Source organism: Talpa occidentalis, unplaced genomic scaffold (genome assembly GCF_014898055.3).
Source record: "Talpa occidentalis isolate TD23 unplaced genomic scaffold, MPIMG_talOcc4v2.1 talOcc4.15, whole genome shotgun sequence".
Classification (NCBI taxonomy): domain Eukaryota; kingdom Metazoa; phylum Chordata; class Mammalia; order Eulipotyphla; family Talpidae; genus Talpa; species Talpa occidentalis.
Genome location: NW_023601543.1, coordinates 15,003,042 through 15,021,160, shown reverse-complemented (window position 1 = coordinate 15,021,160; position 18,119 = coordinate 15,003,042). Strand labels below are relative to the sequence as shown.

Here is an 18,119-nt window from a genome sequence, read left to right as displayed (position 1 = left end):
GAGCATTGGCCCAACAGGCAAAGAAATGGCCTAACTTCTGGTTTCTGGTTTGTGGTCAGTAAGATAAAGGGCTCGAGTAGACCCTTTGGTCAGGTTGACTGGCAACCTCCCAGAAGAGGAACAGAATGGGAGATGACTGACATGAGATGGCAGGGTAGGGACTTTTCTCTGCTGGTTTAACTCAAGCGCCGTCTGCATCAGAATCTCTGGTGCTGGGACTTCCTTCCTCCCCAGGGGCCGCCAGGGGCTGCGATTGCTGTAAGAGCAAGTCACGTGGCAGGGCTTCCTGTATGCCTCTGCCTCAGGGTGTCTGTCCATGGCCAGCACCCCCAAGCTGCCACTCAAGCAGTCAGAGTGGCAGCCAGCAGCTCAGTCCATGCTGTCCCCTCGGGTCGGTGCTCTTGAGGCTGAAAAAGAGGCCTCTGTACCTTGACTCCCAGGAGAGCAGAGACCGACCGTCAAGGGGGTAGAGGACCATGTTGCGCCGCAAGCCTTCCAATGCCAGCGAGAAGGAGCCTGCTCAGAAGAGAAAGGTGAGGAGCACCTCTGGGAACTCACTTCTTCCTTTCCTCTGCTCGCTCACCCATCGGCTCCAAGACTCTGAGGAATGGGAAGAGCCCAAAGCCAGATGTTGAGTCGGTGGAGCCATTCCGCGTCCGAGCTGAGCCAGAGCTGTGAGGGCCATTCTCCCAAGGGCGGGCGGGCGGGGGGGGGGGGGAGAGTAAAGTAACAGAAATACAGAAGGAATGTTTCCAATTCTAGAGAAACCGAATTATAGACTAGATTCTTGGAAGTCTAGCGTGAGAGAATCAACCTTGCATCAGAGGGATGGAAACCTAAAGTGAAAGGAATCTTAGATTAGAATTTGAGAACCACAGAATACAGTTCTGGAGTTGAAGCCTATGGCTGGACTTAATTCTCTCTCCCTTATACTCATCCTGCCACTCCTCTGCTCAAATATGGCCTCTCAGGAGCCCTCGGACTCAAAGGGCCCCTAAAGGCCGCCCCGCTCAGACCGCGCTGCCCCCAAGTCCTTACCACTGACCACAGCCCTGGCTCTGCCCACTTGGTTCTCCTCTGCTGCAGCTTCTCAGGTCCACAGGACTTGGGGGCGACCTGAAGATGGGACCCGAGGTGAATTCCAGACGCGGGGAAGGGCCTGGAACCCTGCAGTGGGATGTAAGGGGCATAGAGGCTCCTCCCAGGTGGGGAGAAATTATTTGTGAAGAATGAGAAATGAAGCTGTGAGATGCAGAGTAGGAGTGAGGGCTGAGAAGGAAAAAATGTCTGTGGGGGGATATTACAGACCAAGAAGCAAAGCAACAGTCATAGACAACCAAGGTGTTCATCCTCCTGGAGCAGAGGCAGAACTAGAAGACTCTCTGAAGGCTCTGCCAGATCCAGGTTTCTTTGGTTGGATTTGAGGATTTCTTGATGAAATCTTTGTTTCGACAATGGGGATTCCCAGGGATTCAGCAAGTACATGCCAAATCTCCAGCAAGGTCTTATAACCACCCCAAAGTAGGCCTGAACCAAGAGGCCCAGGACCTAGCCCCTCTAGGCCCTCTCTGTGTCCTACCCATTTCCCCCGAACTCAGCCCAGGTGCCCCATGGGGGCAGGGATGGGACTCGTCAGAGAAAGAGCTCCCAGGCGAGGCTGAGCCAGCTGAGAGCCCAAGTCTCAGGGCAACGGGGTGTGCATCCTGCCCCATTTTGGGTACTGTGGAGACCGCCACTTCCGGCTCTACTCTCCCCCACCCCCGCTGCTTCTTCAAGGTTGCAGTGGAGCTGGACCTTGTGGGGGGGAGAGATTCATGGGTGTTCACACAGCCTCTTGTGGCCCCATCCAAGCCCTGCACCATGCTAGGCCCACTGATTTGCCATTGGCTGCCAGTCCTCTGAGAGCAGGTCTACTTCCCCCTTGTTCTCGGGCTGCTGGGGGTGGGAAGCAGAGACTGCTGTAGATGCTGCTGGGCCCCAAACCACAGGGGAGCTGAGCCAGAGGAAAGTCTGAGAAAGCGCTGACACTTTGACACCCGGACCCTGTACCACTGGGGCAGAGGTGTCCAGGGTCACAGAGAAGCCAGAAGTCCTGGCATCTTTCCTAGCATCCGTTACCCAGATTCTGTGTGTGGTGGCAGGGCCTCTATGACTTGCCCCCTACCTCTTGGAGGAGAAGCAAAGTCCACGTGGCATTCCAAGTTCTATGTCCTCTGAAGGAGGGCAGCCAGGCCAACCCCACCCGGCTCTTGCCTGAGCCAGGGCCAGCCTCCAGAGCCACTCTCCAAAGCCCCAAGCCCTGGAAGTGCTCTTGGAAAACCCAAGCTTCTGAACCAGCATCTTCCCCAGCCCCAGCCCCAGTACCACTTGCACAGTGACCTTGAACAAGTCCAGGATGCCACGTTGACATGGTGGAGAGGAAAAGCACAAAGGCAAGAGAGGCGTTCGTCTCCTGCCCCTGCTTCTCCCCCGACACCTGCCAAATGGAGAGTGTGCTGGGCAGGGGGCAAGAAAGCAGAGCTGGAATCTTACCAGGTTCTAGCTATAGCTTCTCAGACAATTCATTGACCTTATTTGGGCCTTAGTTTCCCCATCTGAGAACAGGGAGACAGCTTTCCCCGGCGTCTGCCCACCTCAGGAGTCTGTCCAAATAACCGGAAACTATAAATGTGAGTGTTTGTCAACTGGGTGCATGTGCACACAAGGGGGTGAGCAGAGGTGGCACTACAGAGAAGAACAAGCCTTGGCCCCACTTCTGAAGTACAGGAAACGTGATTCAAAGCTCTCAGAGCCAGCACCAAATGAGGACTTTTCAGGTGCCAGGCACTGTGCTGTGAACTTTATCCATCTCTTAGCCCGCTTACTCCTCAAGATAAGCCTGGGAAGTAGGGGCACATACTGTCTTTCTCCCTATTTTGTGTCTGCAGCTCAGAGAGGTAACGTGACTTACCCAAGGTGACACAGCTTTTTTTTTTTTAACCTGGTTTTTTTTTAATTAAATTTAAATTTTATTTTTATATTCCCCATACAATTACAACCCCCTTATTTTGACTCCAATCCCTCCTTTCACCACCCCCCACACCCCATAGAGTGTCTCTGGTTCATATGTTTGTTGATTTTGATATTTTCTTTCTTATAGTTATTCTTTTTCCTGGTCCCTTATTTAAGTTTTCTAGATTCCTGCTATGAGTGAGACCATCCGGTATTTTTCTTTTTCTTTCTGGCTTATTTCGCTGAGCATGATCCCTTCCAGCACCATCCATGTTGCTGCAAATTGCATGTGTTTATCTTTTTTGAATGCTGAGTAATATTCCATGGTGTATATGTACCACATCTTCTTGATCCAGTCATCTATTTTTGGGCATTTGGGCTGTTTCCAAAGCTTAGCTATTGTAAATAGTGCTGCTATAAACATAGGGTGCAGGTGCTCTTTGGAATTGATGTTTCTGTGTCCTTTGGGTAAATACCTAGGAGTGGAATTGCTGGATCACATGGAAGCTCTATGTTCAGTAGGTCCAGAAATCTCCACACAGCTCTCCATAGTGGTTGGACCAGTTTGCACTCCCACCAGCAGTGCAGGAGAGTTCCTTTTTCTCCACATCTTCGCCAACATTTGTTGTTGCTAGTTTTTTTAATATGTGCCATTCTCACTGGTGTAAGATGGTATCTCATGGTAGTTTTGATTTGCATTTCCCTGATTGCAGGTGACATTGAACATTTTTTCATATGTCTGTTGGCCATTTGCATTTCCTCTTCGGAGAAGTTTCTTTTTAGCTCTTCTGCCCATTTTTTGACTGGATTATTTTCTTTGTTGTTGTTGAGTCTCATCAGCTCTTTGCAGATTTTTGTGATCAGTCCTTTATCATTAGTGTTGGGTGCAAAAATGTTCTCCCAGTTGGTGGGGTTTCTCTTTGTTTTGGTTATTGTTTCTTTTGCTGCGCAGAAACTCCTTAATTTGATGTAGTCCCAGCTGTTTATCTTCGCCTTCACTATCACTGCTTTGGGTGATGTGTCTGTAAAGATGTCTTTGATGTGCATATCATGTAGTGTTTCGCCTATATTTCCTTCTATATATTTTATGGTTTCAGGTCTTATGTCTAGTTCTTTAATCCATTTTGAGTTGGTTTTTGTGCATGGTGTGAGGTAGTAGTCAAGCTTCATTCTTTTGCATGTAGCGACCCAGTTTTCCCAGCACAAGGTGACACAGTTTTAAAGCTGCAAGGCTTACAGGGACCAAGGCTAAGATGTCAGTCCCCAGAGTCTTACCCCGTCCTCCCTGTACTCTTTTGTGCCCCATTGATCTCAAAGCTCTCCAAGAATCTGATGAGCAGAAAGGATTAGATCCATCAGTGGTGGAGCTCTGCAGGGCAGACCCTGATGGCTGTGGAATCAGTGACCTGCAGGCATCAGAGTGAGAGGAGGAGGGCAGGGTCAGGATGTGGCACCTCCTGAGTAGCACAAAGGACTGGGGGTGGGGAACATACCCCTCAGCTGCCCTTGGGTGACCTTTGCCTCTTTCAGGGTCTCTCTCTGATCTGTTGGGAGATAGGAAGTGGAAAGGGGTTTGTACTGGGACCTCACTCCTCTAAGAAAGCTCCTACCCCACTCCCCCCTGCACGCCATACCTCCTGCTAAGGAAGTAGGGAGGAATCTAAACTCCCATTCAAGAGCTCAACTCTTCCTCCTCTAGCCTCTCCCTGCCCCTCTGTCCCCAAACCCCAGTTCTCTAGTTCCCCTGACCTCTTTCCTACAGTGCAACTCTTGTGTGACACCCCACCAGCATGCACTTTTAGTGTATATTTCCAGTGGCTCCTCATTGCCCACAGGCTAGCTAGCGCCTGAGTCCCTTGGCATGACTGGCAAGGACTTTCCATGACCTCTTCTTCTCTGCTTCCCACCAGCCCCACTGGCATACCCAACATTCCATCAGCATGCTCAGAACATCCCTAGTTCTTTCTCTTGTTCAAACCCCTCTCAGCTGCACCTGGAGATATCCTGCCTTCCCTCCATGGCCCCAGCTCACATGTGTCTCCTCCATGAAGCCCTCCTCAGACCCTTCCTCCTCCATACTTTCAACTGCTCTCGCGAGATCTCCCTCCAAACACCACCCACAGCAGACATGGCACTCAGGCCACTTCTACACTGGGCCACAGGATGGGCAACTACTCGAGCTCCGTGCACGCAGCAACATGCACTGGCTTCCAGTCACAGACCAGGCTTCGACCCTGCCTCTTTCCGCGGCCAGCTGTGTGACTCTGCCTAGGATACTTTATTCCCCATGTCTCAGTCTCCTCAACTGGGAAGGGGGGGATGTAAGATAGGGCTGTGACAAGGCTGGAGAGAGCTGGCACACACCGAGTACTTGGCAGGGTGCTGGGTACATGGAGGGGTCACTAGTCACTAAATTCCCACACATTCATGGTGACCAGGTGCCTGGAGCCCAGAGACTGCTCAGCATATGACTGGGGAGGGAAGGATTTGAGCAGGGAGCTGCCGAGACACCTGGGGAAAGCCAAGCTTGCTTAGAAGCATGGAAAAAAGAGGACAAAAGATGTGAGGCTCCGAGGGAGTAATCAGGGGAGGCTTTCTCCAGTGGGCGGTATCTCTGAAACTGGATTTGGAAAACCCATTTTTTTAAAAATATAATAACTGTAGTAAGTGCATAAGTCATAAGTGTATCACTTAACGAATTTCCATAAAGTGAATATCCCATGTAGGCAGTACCCACATCGAGAATCAGAGCACTTTGAACACGCTAGAAGTTTCCTTCATGCTCATGCCAGTCACTACAAGCCCCCAAGGCTGATGGGTATATGACCCCCAACTCAGGGGCCTCCCTAGTCCTTCATGATACATACTACGTGTCACAGGCTGACTCCACCATCCTGGATGACTTAGTTCCACCTCATATGCTGACTTCCAACTACCTCGATTAGTTTTGCTGGGCTTTGAACTTTCTATGCAATGAACTATATTAATTGACCCTTGAACAATGCAGGGATTAGGGGGTACCAACCCCCTGCACAGTCCAAAATGCACATGTAACTTTTGACTCCCCCCAAATTTAACTACTAGTAGCCTGCTGTTGACCAGAAACCTCACTGATAACATCAACCATCAATTAATACATATCTTGTAAGTTATATGTATTATATGTTGTGTTCCTACAATAAAGTAAGCCAGAGAAAAGAAAATGTTATTAAGAAAATCAAAATGGCTTTATAGTACTGTGCTGTATTTATCAATACCGTAACTTTAAGTTGTTTATGAGAAAATTCGTGTATAAGTGGACCCCTCGCAATGCAAACCAGTGTTGTTCAAGGGTCAACTGTCGTGTACTTTTCAGTGGCTGGTCTCTTCGTCTGAACAGCGTATCTGCGTGCGTCATCCAGATTTGGAGGGGAAGCTGTACTACCCTCATTGCTATTACTATTATCCCTTGTATGACTCTGCCACAATGCACGCATCATCCCACCATTGATGGGCATTTGGGTTGTTTCCCGTGAAATTGCATTTTAAAAAGGGGGAAAGCTATCACTGACAGAATGACCGAACATTCCAGGCAGAGGATGTCCTGGCTGAGAGTCTGGAGGTGGGTCATTGGAGAGGCTAAACCACATAGACATTCCCTGAAGGATTGCTGTGTGAGGTACTCATGCCTTGCAGCCTCACCACACCCTTGTGAGGGAGATGCCCTGGTCTTCACTTTACCCATGAGGGGGAAAAAAAAAAAACTATGCCCACAATAGTTGAGGAACTCTCCCAGATTGACACAGCTGGCCAACGGCAGAACCAAGGCGTGAGACCTTGCTGGCTGACACCAAGTCAAGAGGCTGAGATTCCAGTTAAAGAACTTGCAGAAGGCCACTCACGTCCCAGAACTGAACTCTGCAATGACTGCCCTGCCAGAAAAGCAGCCCTTTCCAAGAGACCCACATGCAGCCCTTACACAGGAAAAAGGGCCAACAGTGTGTGTTACTAGCTCCACTAGGAGGCAGGGCCCCCAGGAAGACCTTATACCAAAGGGAGGCCAGGCAGAAAATCCAAAGGATTTTAACTCATATCTGGTGAGAGGGGTCACTGAAAGAGGGGTCCTGTCATTCAGAACATGCAGGGCTTGCCCCTGAGGCTGGAGGTAAGGCCAGGCAAAAGAACTGGCATAGCCCTTTTCATGGCCCTGGGCTGAGAAGCACCCAGCTGGGCCCAAGACGCAGTGCCACCTCCACAGCCCTTTTGGATCATTTCTTCCTGCTTTGGGCTAAAGTTGGGACAGAGGCTCCCTGACATAGAGCCTGAGAGTCAAAGGCCCCAGCCCCCAGGCAGCAGCTTAATGACCGGAAAAGGCCCCTAGAAAGAGGGGTGATTAGAAGCGGCCTGGCCAAGAGTTTATTCTTCCACAACAAAGTCCACTTCCAGCCGCACACCGGCCCTCCTTACTTTCCAGACTGGCCTGACCCTGAAGCTTCAGGGGTGATTCTCAACCTCCCTGTCTGCAGACCAGACTGAGGGTTGCTGGAGGGAAGGCCACAAATGGCCTTGTTAGCCTATAAATAGCAGCCCAGCCTGCCCTCCTTGGGCCTGGGCCAGCCTGGTGCCCACCCTCTCTCTCTGTTCCCTCTTTTCCAGGCAATAAGAGGAGGAAGTTATCCAGGCAGCTGCATCCTAGCCATACAAGAGGAGGAAATAAACGGAAGGTGGAGGAGAGAATGGAGAAAGAAAGGGAGAAAAAGAGGAAAGAATAGTGGGCGGGGAAGACCAAGGAGGGAGGATGGAGGGGAAGCATGGGAACTGGAGAGGTCACCCTACGCAGCCATGCTTTGCCCTCCCGACGCCCACTGGGGTGGGGGAGGCCTTTTCCAGCTCTCCATATAGCACAGAAAAAAACTTTCTGAGGCTGTAGGTGCCCCACCCAGGAGGCCATCCTGGTGGTAGAGTCAGCTTGGCCTGGCTGCTGACCTAGTTTCTGGTCAGTTAGCTTGTTGAGACCTCCAGTAGCCCCGACCCTGATTGCCTACTTGCCTTTGATCAAGCCCCACCAAGAGAAACTAAGGTGCCCACTTCTTGTCCCCAGGAGCTGGAGCCAATTGTGTGTGTGTTGAGGGAGGTGGTGATATTGCCCCTGGCCTTGGGGGGGTTGTCCCTAGACCCCCTTTTCTTACGAAAGAGGATGTGAAACTTTCAGCATGTGAAACTTTCAGCTATGTGCCCGTTAGGTCTTTGGTTCCTCCAGCTCTTATCTCTAGTGTCTGCAGTCTATCCCCTGCTATCGTTCTGGCCATCTGTGAACCCTGGTTCCTGTGTGTTTCTCTGGCCTTGACTGTCGATCTTCATTCAGGCTCAGCCTCTGCTTCTGGTGCCTACAACCTACCTTCCTTACCTGCCTGGCCCTGGGTTCTGGCTGTTTTCTTGGCCTGTGCAGCCCTATACAGTTAAGAAAACTCATTTCCTGAAAGCAGTCCCACCAACACAAACCATAGGTCAGGCCTAAAAGTTCAAATGCAAGCACAAACCCACCGCAGCCAGCTATCGTGTCAGTGGTTAAGGTTACAAGCTCTGATTAAAAAAAAAAAAAAAAAAGGCAGATTTCTTTTTACTAAGCTAACCCCACTTATGTGTGTCCCAAATCTGTGGGTACCCTCACTGAAAAAGTCTCTATTGTGGATTTCCAGAAAGTATAATGCCAGGGCTTACTGGCTTCTAGGGCCGGGGGGGAACATCTTCTTGGGGCACAGATTCATCAGACTGAAGACCCCAATATGTTTACTGCCAGCCCCATGACTGGAGACCATGCTTGGAGCGGACCCAGAGCATGGAGGCCGGAGCAGATCATCAGGGGGGACTAAGGGTTGCTCTGTGACATGAAGGTGATGTTATTGTATGTGTCAAGGTATCCTTCTTATAGGAGATATGTGTTTGCTTCTGCGCATTTAGTTAGTCTTTCACTCCAGGAGTCTCGGACCAAACTTCAGGTACTGGTGGAAATGTGGGCTTGGTAGGCCTGACTCAGGCCCAAGGCTCTGGAGGTAAGGAGCTTGCTTGTGGCCAGTGACAGAGGTCATTCTCATTTGAAAAACAGAATAAAACCAAGTGGCCCTGAGGATATTGTAGGGGAGTAAAAATGTTCCTTCTACCCTCCCATGTTATTTTGGTTGGCCTAATAATTGAACTGACTTAAGACAGATTAACAGGAGAAAAAAAAAGTTAATTAGGCACATATAGGAACCATACAAACACATGAAGTTCTCAGACAGGCAGGCAAATGAGGGGGGTCAGGGACTGAGATTTCAAAGGGGAGGAAGACAATTCACAGGAAGATGGAAAAGCAAATATTTGGTAAACAAATGTTTGCCATGCCAGGCAGAGACAAAGGGACACAGAGGACTTCCAACAAACCGGCCTTGCTCATTTACCCCAGTCTATCCCACTTAACTCATATTCTTTGTACTTCTCTCTGGTGATAACTCCCTTCCCGGAATAGGCCCCCTATCAAAATCCTTATAGGCAGTTAAGGGAAAAGGAAAGAAAAACTTCTTGAGTCGAGTCTGCTGTTTCTTTAAAATAATCAGCCCAAAGTAATCCTTTTGCCTAGGAGATGAATTTTCTCCCCCACAACATCTTGGAGCTTCACCTCATTAGCCTTGGGCCCTCAGGGCACATGTGGCTCTGCCCAGCCCCGAGGTCTTCAGAGCCTGCGTGGGGAGCAGGAACAGCTCCTTACTAGTCACTGATTGCTTCTTCCAGCTCTCACTTCAGCGCTCCAGCAGCTTCAAGGATTTTGCCAAATCCAAGCCCAGCTCCCCTGTGGTGAGCGAGAAGGAATTTAATCTGGATGATAATGTGAGTTTCGGAGTCTCCTTGGGGGATGTGGCTGCAGGCCCTGGGTGGGGGAGTGGGGTGGAGGAAGGGAGGAAGGGAAAAGGGGAGATTTGAGGAGGATTTCGACAAAGCCTGCCTTAAATACAGAAGGCTCACATCTCCCACCCACCAAAATTCGGGGCCCCAAGAACAAGCAACCCTTTTCCGTTACAGATTAAATGTCAAATTAATTATGGACAGGACTGGGGCTCGGGGGACTGGGCTCGGGGCTACTCATTCCTACCCCTCCGCCCTCTGCCTCCCTGTTCTGGACCGAGGCAGGTCACCAGGGTCCCTGAACTTCCTCCTTTGTTGTCACAGATTCCAGAAGATGACTCCGGTGTCCCTGCCCCAGAGGATCCTGGGAAAAGTGGCAAAAAGCTGGGGAAGAAATGGAGGGCTGTCATTTCCCGAACCATGAACAGGAAGATGGGCAAGATGATGGTGAAGGCCCTGTCAGAGGAGATGGTGAGGCCTGGGGGTCTGATGTAGGGGTGGAGGGCAGGGAGGACAGGTGCCACTCTGGCAGGGTTGTGAGCATGGCCACCTTAAAGGCCACTGCTCAAGTACCATGTTTGCAGTCACCCTGGATACCAAAAGTAAGGTTTTGTCGGGGGAGGTGCTCCCTTTCAGCCCAGAACATTGCAGGGGTGGGACTGGAGGAGTAAAGAAAAAGTCTGAGAAGAGGGGACAGCTAATCTAGAGATGAGATGGCCTGAGGCAAATTCATCTACCTTGAATTTTTGTTTGGAAGTGGGACATAGGATTGGGAAGATTTGATTGGAAGAGGTTCCCATTGTGAGAACATAGAGAAGGATGACTTTGGCCCAGGGATGGAGGGAGGGACAGACAGCTGTGGATAGGCACACCCCAAATAGCTGGGGTTGTTAGTGGCCAGACTGGGGGGCACCCCTGGAATCCCAAACATGCACGATCTAAGTAGGTTCTGTCACCATCCATATAAAGACAACCATACTCTTAGTGTGTAAAACCACCATTAGAAAATAATTTGAATAGGGCCTCCCTGGTGGCACAGCAGGTTGAGCACAGCGCTGTGAAGCTGTCCGCAGCCTCTGCAGTGTGGGTTCGATTCCCGGCTAGCCAGGGAGATACCCATATGGCACGGCAGACCTCTCCTGTCTTGCCCACTGCTCCCCTCAGCAGTGTCTTCGGTTTGTCTGCCTGTTCTGCTCCCCACTCTGTCTATGGTGAATTCTCTCACCCTCCCATGCCTCTGACTATACCCCAGTTCTTGTATAAATAAATAAATCTTTTTTTAAAAAAAGAAAATAACTTGAATAGAATTAGTGTCCAATAGAGAGAAGAGAAAGAACATAGTTCCCAAATGAAGCACCCAAAGTTACCCATGCCTTGTGGGTAAAGGCCCAGCCAAACTGGGTTGGCCCAAAGCAGGGCCATTGAGGCCCAAAATCTTGTCACAAGTATAAGGCACCTTCTGGTACAGACCCATAGAAAAGGAGCAGAAGGGGCCAGGCAAGACTGGAAGGAAAAGAGCAAAATCAAAGTACAAGTCAAGATAACGGCTGCCATTGTCAGCCTCCCCCTGGGTCTCTCACCCACATCTCTTTCAAGTGTCTCCTTCCATGTCCCCCAAGTTCCTGGTACAAGTCCATGGCCAAGAAGCAAGCGTGGCTTCTTCTCCACACGTCCCTCTGCTCCATGCACCTCCTCCAGGCCTTCTCTTCCAAGTCTTCATTCCCAAGTCCTTTTTAGCTTCCTCTTGATCCTCAGCTCCCTTCCTTGGGTAGGGCAGGGAACATGGAATCTCTGCTTTTAGATTTAGATTTTAGAACGATTGTCTGTAGATTACACTGTTACACAATCACACAGGTAGTCTGAAGGCTCATGGCTCTTACAGGAAGCTCCATGTTCTGATATCCTCAATGATACCAGTTCAGAGCCCTCAGTGAAGTTCTCGGGAATTTTGTTCACCCAATGTGGAACACCACAATCATTATCGAAAATGAAGTTGTATAAACTTAGAATTAAGTAAAGTATATTAAAAAAAAAGGTGACTACAGTCAACCTTCAAAAAATATTACTTCCTGATTCCTGTACATGTCATTGTTCTCTGCTCCCTCCAGACTGTCCACATTGGCAGTATCTGTGGGGAAGGGGAGATACTCATGATGATGCATAGGTCAGAGAGGAAATTTCCTCTTCTTTCTATGGGGTTTTTTTTTTTGGCCAGTCAAACAATCAAATTAACATCAAACAAATTAGTAGGATAAAAAACGAAATGTAATTGCATACATATGGAGAATCTACATGGATGTAAATTCCAGAGTAAATAAGGTTCAAATGAGGGCATATGTCCTGGGCTAAGAGGTGGGAGAGGGGCCTGCAGAAAGAACCAGATGCTCTATAATAGATGGCTGGCCTGCCAGATAGATAGGTTTCTCTGATAGAAAGGTTATTTGTAGAGATTGCTCTTAATCTGAATACTATCCCCAATTTTCATTCTTCTAGGTAGTTAAGGGTGCAGTAAAATTTTCTCTTGAGCCCACAGAGTCTGGCTTGAACTCAGCTCAAAATAATTCACTTGATATAAACCAAAGTGACATGTCTTGGAAAGGTCCACTCTCAGCAACTTGGGGAAATCTATCCTTCAATAGCTTGACATCGGTTAGGGTGGGGAGTGCTTACAACACAGGAATTGGCAGCTGCTACACATCAGGGCTTTTATTTCCAGCGAGCCAGTCACGAACAGATAGCATCAGGCTGAGGTGTGGTGACGTGGAGGAGCTTGGGGATGTTCCACCATTGCTTAGGAATGTTCCACCATTGCTTCTCATCTATAAACTTGGGAAGATCATATCTCTTAAGTGACATTCAAGTATCACTGAGGATTAAATGAAATAATAGAATGCCTGGGACATAGCACCAGAATTAAAAGTAAGTCCTGTCCAGTACCACTGTCTGCCCGACGGTGCCCTTGCAGCCACTCAGAGACAAGCTATGGCACAGAGACCTCTTCTGTGGGGGCCTCAGCACTTTAAGCTGACAAAGCACATCACCAGGCAACTGTTAAACCTAATCCAGTGAGGTGGGAGGGCAAGGACTGTCATTCTCACTTTAAAGGCAGGAAAACAAGGCTCAGAGTAGGCGCGCAGCCTCCAAGTGACAGAGCTGGGCTCAAGCCAGGCCCCAGTTCTCTACCATGCCCAGGTCCATTTATTTCCTCCTCGGCATCCAGGGCTGCCCCATGTACACCCCAGCCGAGGCTGCTCAGGGTTTCCTGCCTCCCCTCCCCTGCAGGCAGACACGCTGGAGGAGGGCACATCCTCCCCGACATCTCCAGACGGCAGCCTGGACAGCCCTGGTCCTGAGAAGATGGGGCTGGCCTTCTCTGAGCAGGAGGAAGGTGAGCTCCCGACACTCAGCCGCCAGGCTTCCACCGGTAAGTTGAGGGAGTGGGGAGATGTCTGCTGAGTCAAGAGAAGAGGGCCGGGGTAGGGCCAAGCTGGTGGTATCTGGGAGGGGGAGTAAGAGAAATGAACCTTTACTCTGTACCTGCCGAGACTGTCCCAGCCCTCTCTGGATTAAATCTTCACAACAATGTCATGGGGTCAGTACTACTATTAGCTCCACTTTATTGACATGAAAACTGAGGCTCAGGAGTCACTGACTTGCCCAAGGTGACCCAGTCTTGAATTTGGGTCTGCCTTAGAGGAGCCTCCACTGACTCTCCCAGGCCCTGGAGGGGCCCACGGACAGAGGAAGAACCCCATCACCCTCTTGGGTCAGCCCACCCACCTCACTTTTCCCAAGAGAGCTAGAGGCTACAGCTCCCTGCACCTCTGACAGCCAGACTGGGGCTAGGGGTCTAGGGACTCCAGCTGTGAAGACTCAATGTCTGGACCCCACTTCGCGGTTTGCTGGGCTCAGGGCACTGCTGACATCTTCTAGATGTCCATGAGAGCCGGCCAGAAGGTTCCAGAAGCCATGGCTGAAACACGGGCTTCAAGCTCTTGGCTGTAGACCCTCCGGAACTGGCTTGCTTGCCCTGTGGACTAGTTCCAAGTTCCCTGCTCTTTCTCTGGCTCCACAGACATCTCCCTCCCTCCACTGAAAGCTATTTAAAATGCCTTTCCTCCTGCCCTTCTCAGAGAGGAAGAGCCTATCTGAGTTTCCATGTGGCTTGTAACTAGGCACTGAGTCTTATAAAGTAGAGCAAATAAAACACTAATGCAGACTGTGGTTTCCTGGGTGGAAGGTGGCTTCCTGGAGCCCCGAGCAGGGGTCAGGAGACCTGGAGTCTAATGGGCCCAGTGCTGTCAATTATAAGTTGAGAGGCCTTGGGCAGTTCACTTGGTCTATCTGGCCTTAATTTTCCTCATCTGTTTATTGGAGTGGCGGCCCATTTCTTGGTCTGTGCCATTTCTCCTCTGTGGCCAACTCTTTTCATACCTGAGGCCCCAGAGGTGAAGCTGTGCTCCTGCAGGGTGGCCACAGGGATGGGGCAGAATCCCTTCTGCCGTGTGACACTTAGAGCCCAGCTTTCTGCCCCAGAATGTATCCTTGGGATATTTAGCCAGAACCCCAGCTGTCCTAGGACAAAGGTTGATCCTCTCCCTTCCCATCCCTTGCAGGCAGTGAGCTCTGCAGCCCCAGCCCAGGTTCTGGTAGCTTCGGGGAGGAGTCTCCTGCACCCCAATACACAGGACCCTTCTGTGGCCGGGCGCGAGTCCACACCGACTTCACTCCCAGCCCCTATGACCACGACTCACTGAAACTTCAGGTAAGGTTGGCAGCCAGGTCCTCCTGAGCCTGCCAGGCTGTGCCCGTGAAGGTGGACTGAGGCAGCGCAGGACGGTGTCAGTGGCGACCAAGGGACTACCCTTCCCTCTCCCCAGTTCCGCTCTGCTCTGCTCTCCTCCCACAGAAAGGTGATGTGATCCAGATCGTTGAAAAGCCACCAGTGGGTACATGGCAGGGCCTGCTCCATGGCAAGCTGGGCTTTTTCAAGTTCATCTATGTGGATGTGCTGCCCGAGGAGTCTGTGGGACCTTCCCGCCCTAGCCGCCGGCAGAGCAAGGGCAAGCGGCCCAAGCCCAAGACTCTGCATGAGCTGCTGGAGCGCATCGGCCTGGAGGTGCGAGACGGGGCTTGTAGTCAGTGCCTAGGAGCAAGGGCTGGGGGCCAGGCCACCTCTGCTGTGTAGGGAGGGAGGACCCACAGGTCGGGTGGCTTATAAGCGGCTGCACGGGTGGCCTGCCCCTGCCCACAGGAACACACGTCCACCTTGCTGCTCAACGGCTACCAGACACTGGAGGACTTCAAAGAGCTGCGGGAAACACACCTCAACGAGCTGAACATCATGGACCCACAGCACCGGGCCAAGCTGCTCACGGCCGCGGAGCTGCTGCTGGACTACGACAGTGAGTGGATTTAGTTGCCGAGGGACCCATGAGGAGGTGCCTACTGGCATTCCAGGGAGGGAGGTCAGCCCTGGTCCTGCCCCTGACCACATGCGTGGCCCTGGCCCTATAGGGTGGGAAGGTACTTTCCATACTTGAATTGCAAGATCAGGCAAAGTGTGGGAAGAAGAGGGTACTAGGGATGACCAAGCACAGCTCCCTTTGGTATTGAAGAGGGGACTTAGGGCCAGGGCAGCTAAGGCATTGACTCGAGGCCTCAAAGCTGGTTCACAACAGACCTAGGCTTCCCGGTTCCCAGCTTAGTGCTACAGAAGTCTGAGCTCCTGGGCCTCAGACCTGGCTAAGCAGATGGGGAAAAACAGTCCCACCTACCGCTAAGATGCAAGGGTGAGAAGGTTAGATGTGGGAGGCAGAGGGAAGGTTAGACGTGGGAGGCAGAGGGTCCATTGCCCGCAGTGGACCTCCTAGGGTCTCCACCCCCACTGGGGGCTTCCTGGGGCTTCCAATCCCATCCCCCAACTAAGGCCCCATATTTCCCTGTCTCGCTCCTGGCAGCCGGCAGCGAGGAGGCGGAGGAGGGCGCAGAGAGCAGCGAAGAGCCAGTGGCGCACACAGTGCCAGAAGCCAAGGTGGACATCCCTCGAGACTCAGGCTGCTTCGAGGGCTCAGAGAGTGGGCGTGACGAGGCGGAGCTGGCCAGTGCCGAGGAGCAGCTGCAGGGCCTCTCCCTGGCAGGGACACCCTGAGGTGGCAGCAGTAGGACCCAAGCAGCAACAGCCTCCAGGATGGAGCCAGGACACTGACCCTGGCCCTCCAAGGGCGCCTGCCACCCCCAGTCCTACAGACTTGACCAGAGTGGATGAGAAGTAGTGCGAGGGGACAAGCCCCTTGCCCTGCCCCCTCCCTCCACCAGCTACTGACAGCACAGTCCTTCCAGGCACCCTGCTCCAGCTGCAGCAATGGCAAGTGGGGCACTGACAAGCCATCTTGCCCTTGTCCCTCACCACCATGGCCCCCCAAACGCACACCACCTCCACTGTCACCCAGCTCCTGAAAAGAGAGCCAAGTGCATATTTCGGTCAAGCTAACAGGTAGGGAAGCTGGCCGTTTCCAAGAACCCTAAGTGACCAGAAGTAGACCCCAGTTTCCACTAAATAAGATCTGAAGAAACAGATATCTTTCCCCACTTTTCTTTTCCGTCACTTTCATGACCACTAAATCGCTATGTCATTTGCACCAACGCCTGCTCCCATCTGAGGGTAGGTCTGATTAGAAGGCATAGTCCTGAGCACCTTGCTGGCCCTGACATTCTCTCCTGTTACCTGTGAGCTGCAGCACTGATAAGGTCCCCGAGGAGGCAGAGGCACCCAATGAAGTAGGTGCTCCTCCTCACCCATTCCATATTGCCCCACATAAAGCAGGCAAATGAGCAACTTCCGCCAGCCCAGAACAGGGCTGCAAACACTCAGCACCCTTCCTAGGCCCCAAGAGCCCGCCACATCTAGGATTGCCTGCTTAGTGGACACACGTCTGGATCTGCCACCAGAAACCTAGGTAGAAGCTAGCTTTCGGGAAGGGTCTGGTATAAACAGAAGGCGGGGGGGAGGGATATAGGTTCAGCAATAACCAGCAATGGCCAGAAGCACAGAACACCTAAGCACAATAAAATACCTGCAGCAGAAAACTACTGTCTCTGAATCTTTCCTATGGAGAGAAGGTCCAGGGGAGGGACAGACCATTCTTCAAAGCTGGACTCAGCAGAATGTCCATTGTCCTTTCAGGATCATCTGTCCCTTCACTGAGGATGCTCAGTGCCTTGGCCTGCTGATCTAAAGCGCGTGTGAAGCCCTAGTGGGCTCTGTCCTGCCTGTTAAGCAGCTCTCCTGGGAGCTCAGGCTCCCGCAGCCACGGGCTTTGCTGGGTTCCAAGAGAGGGAGACAACTATTTCCCTCTTTCTAGAACTGCTCATTTAACAAAAGCCTTGACAACATCTAACCTTCCTTCCTGGGAGAGAGGGCCTTCCCTGGGGGCTGAGCAGGGTCCAAAAGGGGAAGATTTGGTTTCAGCCAGGCCCATTCCTCTGAATCCAGCTCGTCCTGAGCCCCACCTTGCGCCCACTGAAGCTACACTAGCTCGCAGGAGGTGGGATGGAGACAAAGACACCCTCCTCCGCTGCCTTTGTTCCAGCCGACATTCACTGCATTAGGGGGAGCGAACAGTGGTGTGTGTGCAGCTACCAGAGTGAAGTCAAGGCCACACCATTTCCAGGCTTTGTTCTCAGCTACCCTCATCCCTCTGCCTTTAGTGGCTGTGGGCATCAGGAAATTGCAAGCATTATCCTCACCAAAGAAACAAGCAGCAGCCCAAACAGCCTCACAGGCCCCGTGGTACCGAATAATTGCTATCGTTTATAAGCAGCAAAGCGTGGGCCCGACACCAAGTGCTTCCCATACATGGTCTTTGCCTCAACAACGCAGGGGTTAAGGGTGCTGGTTCCCCATACAGTGGAAAATCTGTATATAACTTTTGACTCTCAAAACTTAGCTAGAGTTGTCTCATTGTCTGCAAGGGATTGGCTTCAGGATTTTAGATAATTATGCTAAGTGAAATAAGTCCGGGAGAGAAAGACAAATATTAGATGTTTTCATTCATGTGAAATAAAGGCACAAAGCAAATGGGCTGACAAAATACAACAACAAAAACAACTCTTAGACTGACAAAGACTGACATACCAAAATCCAATGCTCAAGTCCTTGGAGTCAGCCCTGTGGGTCTGCAGTTCCACACCTGTAAATTCAACCAACACCCCAGATGGTTGACCATGAATGCTCAACTCACAGATTCCAGAGGACAAAACTGAGG

The 18,119-nt window shown here is 51.2% G+C and overlaps 1 protein-coding gene across 1 annotated transcript; it reads left to right on the top strand.

The window, feature by feature from the left end:
* Window positions 1-318: 318 nt before the first annotated feature.
* SASH3 (SAM and SH3 domain containing 3) lies at window positions 319-16,932 on the top strand. The gene is made up of 8 exons (XM_037511966.1): window positions 319-533; window positions 9,742-9,837; window positions 10,177-10,323; window positions 13,135-13,276; window positions 14,469-14,617; window positions 14,762-14,971; window positions 15,107-15,257; window positions 15,813-16,932. Exons 1-8 carry the CDS (start codon window positions 477-479, stop codon window positions 16,001-16,003), a joined length of 1,143 nt encoding a protein of 380 aa, XP_037367863.1. The 5' UTR covers window positions 319-476; the 3' UTR covers window positions 16,004-16,932.
* The last annotated feature ends 1,187 nt before the right edge of the window (window positions 16,933-18,119 follow it).

Coding starts and splice junctions, on each gene's coding strand:
- SASH3 (XM_037511966.1), top strand. CDS start 477: ATGTTGCGCCGCAAGCCTTCCAATGCCAGCGAGAAGGAGCCTGCTCAG. Junction 534..9,741: donor AGCCTGCTCAGAAGAGAAAG/GTGAGGAGCACC, acceptor TGCTTCTTCCAG/CTCTCACTTCAGCGCTCCAG. Junction 14,972..15,106: donor TGGAGCGCATCGGCCTGGAG/GTGCGAGACGGG, acceptor CCCTGCCCACAG/GAACACACGTCCACCTTGCT.